We start from the raw sequence: 7,921 nt of genomic DNA, 5'->3' as shown, positions 1-7,921 counted from the left end.
AAAAACCCCGCGCGCGCTATAACAAGTTGGGTGCGTGGTATCCCGCGCGGTGTATTTGGGGCGCCCGCTTCCGCGCGCGGCACACTCAAGCGCTCGCGCCGCACTCTCTCCTCTCCTCCTCCTACGCACCGCACGCGCCGGCGCCTGCGCCCTGCCACCCATGGACGCGCACACCGGCACCCCGCTCACCCCGTTCTACAGCCGTGACAACCCCCCCCCCCCCCCAAACCCGGGCATGAACTATTATTCATCAACTTGTTTGTGTCAAATTTCACATGTTCATTGCATTTTGATAAATGTTTCAAACTCATTCTGTGTCCAAAATGCCATATATGTTAAAATGCCCGACCGGTCGCGCGTGCTGTATTTTTGCGCGGCTGTTGGAGCCAGCGTTGTGCGCCGCGCCAAACCAGACGATGGGCGCGCGGCAAACCAGTTTTTTGCGCGCGGCGCCTGTTGGAGATGCTCTAACTACAATCAGCAGTTGATGGTGAAACCATGAAGATATAAGCGGTGGAAAATACTACCCGTGATTCAGGGCTACCCAATTTTGCACCGGCACAAACTAAACCACATACAAGTAACTACACGATCCAGATAATGTACACGCACTCAGCACAAATGAGCCAAGTCAGCAGAGACTTCTTCAGCATAACCGTATCGTCGTCATCCAAAGCTCGGCACAGCAGAGGCATTAAGACCCACGATAGCAAGCTTCGTGGCGAATCGACCACTCATCTGTTGACTCCAGTGGCACGCTCTGCTGCCCAAGGGTACCCAAGACCATTGAGCAGAATACTTGGATTTCGGATGCATGGAGTGTCATCGGCGTTGTCCACGAAAAATGCAGTTATCATCTACGCTGTTCTGTTCCTCAAAATACGCCGTTATGGCTTTCAGCTTCCCGTTGAGGTAATTCTTCTCCACCTGCCAGAACAAAAGGGCTCACTATGACATCGGTCTAGAGGCGTCGCCATCGCTACACTGTGGTGATGTCAAGCCAACATCACAAGGATCACAACAAATGGACATACCTCAACCGCCCATGGAGGGTCGACCAACAAGCACATGTCCGCCAATTGGTCTAGGTCACTGTTGCGAGGAAGGAACATGACTACTCTCGAAGCGATCGCCGTGGCAACTTTGAAGAGATGGTACCTGAAGATTTCGACCAGGGCATGTGAACATATGCGAGCACAGGAAGGAAACACACAATATTCTGAATCAAGGAGCTCACCCATCACAAGGCTTAAGCATGGTTTTGATGTCATACACATCTACTTTTGCATAGTCCGGTCCACCCCATGGAGGTGACATGAAGACGGTTTCTCCCTGCACACAACAACTTTTCACTAAAGCATACAGACCAACTTGTAGAGCGATAAGAGTGTCATAGCAATAAGGTAATTTCTTTAGCTTAGCGATGGTGCGAAGCTTCCTTCTCTTAGCCCCTTCTGTCCCATCTCTTAGCACTGCCGCTAGCTAATTTCTCTCGCCTTAACGTCTGATTAACAACTAGGCATGTAGATGCTTTAAACTTGTTTATATTAACAAGGAAGTTATCATTATGGCAGTCATCTATGTTTATTTTTGGGACGGAACTTGAATGCTTTTAATTGGTGCATTTTGTAATAAACTGAAACTGAGGCTATGCCATATGATTCCAAAAACAGTTATAACAAAAATATCTTCTTGTTGGACTTCTAATGGCAAAATATCAGTATCCTACCTAATAGTTACAGTGAACGAAAATGGTCAAACAAATGTGTTCTCAATGGCAACTATGAAAGATATGCAGCTGAACGGAATGACATGTGCAGAAACCTAAAGGCGTGATATTTTTAAGGTATAAGGCATACATACCTTCAGATGAGGTGCTATACGGATAAAATCTCCTATAATGAAGTCTATATGATCATTTACTCCATAAACAGTTGCATTATGCTGTGCAAAATCAATCTTCTGTGGGTCAATGTCAACAGCAACAACATGATTACACCTGGAAAAAAGAGAGTCAGAGACATGGAAACCTACAGTTTGAATACTGTAGAAGAAATAGGAAAATCCACCTGATATCACATTCAACCATATGAATGCTAAGAAAGTCAGTTATAGCCCTATACTGGTAAAGCATCTTAGAAGCCATCGTTTTGATACAATGTCATTTTACAGGACACAAATACCTCGATATAAGCTCGATGAGCGCAAAAACATGGTTTCTACTGCCATTCATTCTTGACCAAGCATGCAGTTGAAGCAAAGATGATACATAGGGGGTGTTTGGTTTCAAGGGATTAGACTTTTTTTAGTCCCAGGGACTAAAGAAAAAGTCCCTCCAGTAGAGTATTTTTCTAGTCCCTTAAGAAAAAGTCCCTCCTGTTTGGTTACATAGGGACTAAAAGGGACTTTTTTTAGTCTAGTCCCTGTAAACAACAGGGCCATAATACTCAAGGTTACCAGCAACCATTATCAGCAAGCAAAGGAAAGAAAAGGGAGCATGGAAAAGTCGTTCATGATAACATATCATTCATTATCACTAGCAGAAGATATAGTAACACGATGGCAGTGACTTACTTTGCGGCAAACTGGATGGTATTTCCACCCACTCCTGTGAAACAGTCAATCAATATGCCCGCACCAACACGAGATGCATGATGCTTTGCAATGGGCTCTGGCGTTACTGAAAACCACCCCTCTTCATCCATCTTTATACCACTGTCAAAAAGGGAGAAAAGCGAGTACCGCTGATTCCAATACTTGGCGATGTCATTGGAAATGTTTTCTGCCAAGTCCTGACATGAATGAGCTGTAAAATAAATAAACAGTTGGTCATCTTATATAAATAAAGAGAAAAAAATACAAAAGATGTAGGTACAGCAACAAGCTGCATACTGACACCACCCTCCCAGAAAAAGAAGAAATCTGCCAGTCAACGATATCATGTGAAAATAATAGCACAAACAACTCCTAGGAAGCTCTAACTGAGTAATATAATCTTACACGATTGAGATCTCCTTACTCTCTTTTTCTTTTTAGTGGTGGTAGCTTCCTGGTTCACTTCTAACGCTTCAGCCACTGAGCTATCATTCTGCCTATTTTCACCATCTTGTGCTTCATCGATGGTAGCTATCACACTACATAGGGATGGGATATTAATGAAAACCATCTATATGTCGAGGTAGCAAGGGAACAACATTAGTATAATCAGGCACACCTTGGATATATCGACTCTTTATCGTCTGATAAACTTTGTGCTTCATTGTAAAGATCATGCCTCTGCTCATCTAGATGGCTGCCGTCACCAGCCTGATCTGCCAGATAAGAATGCTTGATATTATTAAACTAAATATTAATTATGAGTAAGAATAGAATATAACTGCTATGAGAAAGAAATCTCTAGATAAAAATAATTAATGTCACGGATAAGGATATTAATAATTGAGTTATTTTCTGAACTGTCAGCATCAAGACTTGTACTGTATCAACATAGTAAGCAATGTCCTCTGGCATCAATGCAAAATAATAAATCTCTTGCAGATCAAATAAAATGGAATTCACATCTTACCAAATGTTGTTTCTCCATTGTCACGTGGGCTCGCGTTAGCTCCATATTGTAGATCTATCCCTTGAGATGAATATGTGCTACAATACGATACAAAATCCTCCAATCCTTGAGGGGGATCCCATGTAGATTCCTGTGTCTGGATGTTGTAATAGTAATACCGACTATAGAACTGATCCCAAAGAACCTGCCAATCTCCGCATTCATAGTAAAAATCAGAGCCAGACTTTTCAACATGATTATTAACAGGAGACGGTTCTGCTAGACATGGATCATTATTATCATGAGACATGGGTGGAGTCTCCCCAGATATTTTATCTTCTCTTTCAGACGATTTTTCTTCATGACAAAGTTCAGCAGAGGACATTATAGATTCATTATCAACAGAATTTTGCCCCAGCATCACTTTGTTCAACTGCATAAAACTGTCCGCAGCTTGATTTTCTTGAACAGGAGAGCCTGATTTTACTGGACTGCTCATGTTATCATTTTGTTCACACTGATTAACACTGTCTTCACCAAGCGTCTTGTCAACATCACCATGGTAGACTTCACTGTAACCCGCAGCAGCCCTAGATGAAACGCATGAGTTTGTTTGCTCCATGCAATCCATCGACTCCTGAACGTGCTCCAGTTCTTCAGAATTTGTGCATGTCCTTACATTGTCATCCATTGGAGTTGCCGCTTCATATGGTGCTTGTCGTCCTTGATGCTTACCCTTAGCAGGTGTCTTCTTTTTCTGTAACATGTAAGGGCTTAGGTTACAGATTAACCAGCAGAAGAACAGTGCATGCTGTTTTGGGAACTTACCTCTTTCCTTGTGCTGAATGAAACAGGAAGCCCTAAAGAACCCATGAGACTAGCCAATTCCATATCTTCAACAAATGAATGGTCTATTGATATCAAGAAACAACAGATGATATATCAGAAGAAATTGGTGGATACTTGCAGCACAAAAAAAAAAGAATAACAATCTGTAATTAATTATTCATATTATTTTTTATGCGATGTCCGTGTGGGGACAGTGAGTTATGGTATGAGCCAATGGTGCAAGTAGGGTGTTTACAAATGTCAGAAGGAAAAAAAACTCATTGGATTTCAGGAAAGCAAATCACACCTTCATCTGTCTGTTTGGCTGCTTTGTTGCGGGTTTTAGCTGTTTGAGATCCCTGCAAAGTTGAAGGTTTTCAAATTGCTAGCACAGAAGGCTGAAACACAAATTGACTGAAGCTCATGCCAACAAGAACTGTGTACATGCCTAGCAGGCAAAATTGGGACTAGTATCACTGAAGGTAAGGTATAAATCACATTTTCTTTTGTCAATTAGTCATTGGAAAACTAATCGGATGCTCTGCTGCTCGTCGGGCTACAGAAGAAGCAACAGTTTCCATGTCTGGTATAGAAAATTTAATTTCTTGCAAATGTCGACCGAACTAAGCACAAGCCTCATAATCATTCATGAGCAAATAAAGATGAAACTAAAAATCTTCTTACCGTGAAACCAGTTGTCTCTGTGGCACGCCAATCGTGAGGCTTCACATAAAAATCATCCCTGCAGCGAGGAAACGAACTGTGTAATGGGAAAAGAAAAACTCTGAACTCAAGGAGGAGGGTCGGAGAGGGGATCGATTACCAGAGGTGCACTTCGGTGAGCCTGAAGAGCCGCCCCAGCTTTCTCGCCGACGAGGACTCCGCCACCGCCACCGCCACCACCGGCGCCGGCATATCCGTTGGTTCGGGGGTCAGCGCGCCGTCACGAGACCCGGGGCCGGGGTCGAGCCCGGCGGCGGGCGCGCCGCTGGGTGGGGAGCGAGGCGGAGAGTGAGAACTGGAGATTTGGTAAGAGAGAGGGAAAATATGGGGAGGAAGCAGGGAACACACACACCTCGGCTCGCCGTCGGCGTCCCGTCGGGGCTCCTGCGGCTTCTCGGCCGCCGTGGCCGCCATGTGACTCCCTTTCCTCGTTAGTCCGCACTGCGCTGGATTAGGTTCAGCGGTGGGGTAGGATGAGCGGAGCAGTTGCCGTGGCCCCACCACTCTCAGAAGTGGCGGCGGCTCCGGCGTGCGGCAGCAATGGAGTCGACGGGATAGCGGGCGGCTGCGGCGGCGTGGGAGAGAGAAGGGCCAATGGGCTTCGCAGTAAGGCTAGTCGATAGCTCTCACGTCACGACCCGGTTTAAATGGCCGCAATCGTTGCGGCCCGTTCAAATAGGTAAAGTTCTTTCTTGCCTTTTTGGAAGAGGTAAATATCACTAGTAGTCATATAAGTTGCATAGGATGTCTAGTTTAGTGCTAAAAGTTGTAAAATAGATTAGTGGATAGGTAAACATCCCTCCGTTCCTAAATATAAAACCTTTTAAAAATTGCACTATAGACTACATACAAAACAAAATGGGTGAATCTACATTTAAAAGATGTCTATATATATCCGTCTATAGTTCATAGTGTAATCTCTACAAGGTCTTATATTTAGGAATGGAGGGAATACATCATTGCAGTCACATAACTGTTTTATGCATGTAGATACGGTCATTTTTTTATCAAACGTATATCAAGCTCACGTGGCTATAAGCATGAACGTGACCCACATGCCAGTGCTGAGAGTGGTGAGGCGAGGTGTGAGCCAAATATTATCTTTTTTTTCATAAAACAACCTCAACTTTTATTTAATAACACACGTGTCAGCACAGAATGGCTTGCGGGAAACAAGAATATAAAAAATAGCGCCAAGGGGATTCGATCGACGTCCTCCATTCCATAAATTAAGGGTGTGGAATAATTTGAGAAAAGAAAAACAAACGCTATTTTCTTTAATACAATGTTCACTCAGCCTAACAAACGAACAAGCAAAAACTAAAAACATGTCATGTTATTTCCCGTAAAAATAAATTAATGTAAAGAAACAAGTTATTTTTTATTGTTTGTGACACTAAAAAACCATGGCTTACAAAAAAAAGTACATGATATTTTTTAAAATGTTTATACATTGTAAAAAATATTTGTGTAATTAGGATAACAGAAGTTGCATTTCATAAATGTTCATGTATACCAAAAAAAATGGTCATGCTTGGAATAGAAATATGTGTTTGTATGTTGTTATTTTTTTGTGCGGTGTGTATGTTGTTATCTATATTATTTTATTTAAGAAAACTACGTGTGGAATAGATATTCTCCATGACATGTGGGTATTATCATGGGGAGAGTGGGATCATCCTTACTGAGCGGTCTATTCCTTTAAAATTTCAAAATTAATCAAGTTTTAACTTTATTTCAAAAAAATCACGTGACCTACGTTTTCTTTTACCTAGATTTCAATTTAAAATTATTCATATTCAAACAAAACTTCCATTGATCTGTCTGAATGAAATTTACGTACATCCAATCTGCACTATATCTTCTTTTATCTAGATTTTAAAATTAAAATTATTCAAGATTAAAACAAATTGTTGATTTGTTCAAAAAATATACATGCATGCATTCTGACATATTTTCCTCTATCGATATTTAAAAGTTTCAAATTATTCAAATTGAAATAAAAACTATGTTGCTTTCTTCAAAAAAATTACATGCATTCATTCTAATTTTTTTATCCATATTTTCAAAATTAAAACTATTTGCATTCGAACAAAACATTTGTTCATTTGTTTCATAGAATTCACATTCATTCACTCGACACTAAAAAATTTAAAATAAAATTATTAGTGTAATTAAAGAATTTTACGAAAAAATTATGTACATTCATTCTACACTATATTTCCTTTTATCTCCTCTATTTGAAAATTTTAAGTTTTTCTAATTCAAACAATTTTTTTGTTAATTTGTCCAAAAGAGTTTACGTGCATTCATTCTGCACTAGATTTTTTAAGTTAAGATTGAAACTAAATTGATTTGTCAGAAAAAATTACGTACATTCGTTCTGTACTATATTTCCTTTTCTCTAGATTTCAAATTTCGAATTCAAATAAATTTTTAGTTGCTTTCTCTATTTATTTTTACCTAGAATATATGTTGTTTGTGTACATAGAAAAAAAGGCAGAAGATGAATTACCTATATCTCTTTAATTCATGTGAGGACATCATAGGTTTAAACCCGGGCTTTCCCTTTTTTTGCACACCCTTTTTACTTTTTGATTTTTACTTTAATTTGTATTGACCATATATTATATTGATCTAATTATCATACGTCTATTGGTTATCTATGCGCTCTTAATCACAAGAGGTCGTGGGTTAGAATCTAGCTCTAGGGTTTTCTTAATTTTATGATATGTGTGCATTTAAATAAAAGCTAAGAGTGTTTTCTGTAAAAACAAAAAGATAATGTGTGGCTCACAAAATGCCTCACCAGTCTCAGCCAGTGAT

General features: G+C 40.5%; 1 protein-coding gene across 1 annotated transcript; it reads right to left on the bottom strand.

Moving 5' to 3' along the window:
- Positions 1-507: 507 nt before the first annotated feature.
- On the bottom strand, positions 508-5,633 carry LOC123452415. The gene is made up of 12 exons (XM_045129066.1): positions 5,196-5,633; positions 5,057-5,114; positions 4,680-4,731; positions 4,373-4,455; positions 3,566-4,301; positions 3,215-3,311; positions 3,001-3,134; positions 2,575-2,806; positions 1,864-1,999; positions 1,238-1,332; positions 1,035-1,158; positions 508-927 (listed from the first exon to the last, which is right to left on the bottom strand). Exons 1-12 carry the CDS (start codon positions 5,507-5,509, stop codon positions 823-825), a joined length of 2,166 nt encoding a protein of 721 aa, XP_044985001.1. The 5' UTR covers positions 5,510-5,633; the 3' UTR covers positions 508-822.
- Positions 5,634-7,921: the final 2,288 nt, after the last annotated feature.

This window comes from Hordeum vulgare, chromosome 1H (assembly GCF_904849725.1).
Source record: "Hordeum vulgare subsp. vulgare chromosome 1H, MorexV3_pseudomolecules_assembly, whole genome shotgun sequence".
Classification (NCBI taxonomy): domain Eukaryota; kingdom Viridiplantae; phylum Streptophyta; class Magnoliopsida; order Poales; family Poaceae; genus Hordeum; species Hordeum vulgare.
This window is presented reverse-complemented; position numbering and strand designations above follow the sequence as displayed.

Coding starts and splice junctions, on each gene's coding strand:
- LOC123452415 (XM_045129066.1), bottom strand. CDS start 5,509: ATGGCGGCCACGGCGGCCGAGAAGCCGCAGGAGCCCCGACGGGACGCC. Junction 2,807..3,000: donor AGTAAGGAGATCTCAATCGT/GTAAGATTATAT, acceptor TTTATTTTACAG/CTCATTCATGTCAGGACTTG. Junction 2,000..2,574: donor ACCATCCAGTTTGCCGCAAA/GTAAGTCACTGC, acceptor TCTTTTTTCCAG/GTGTAATCATGTTGTTGCTG.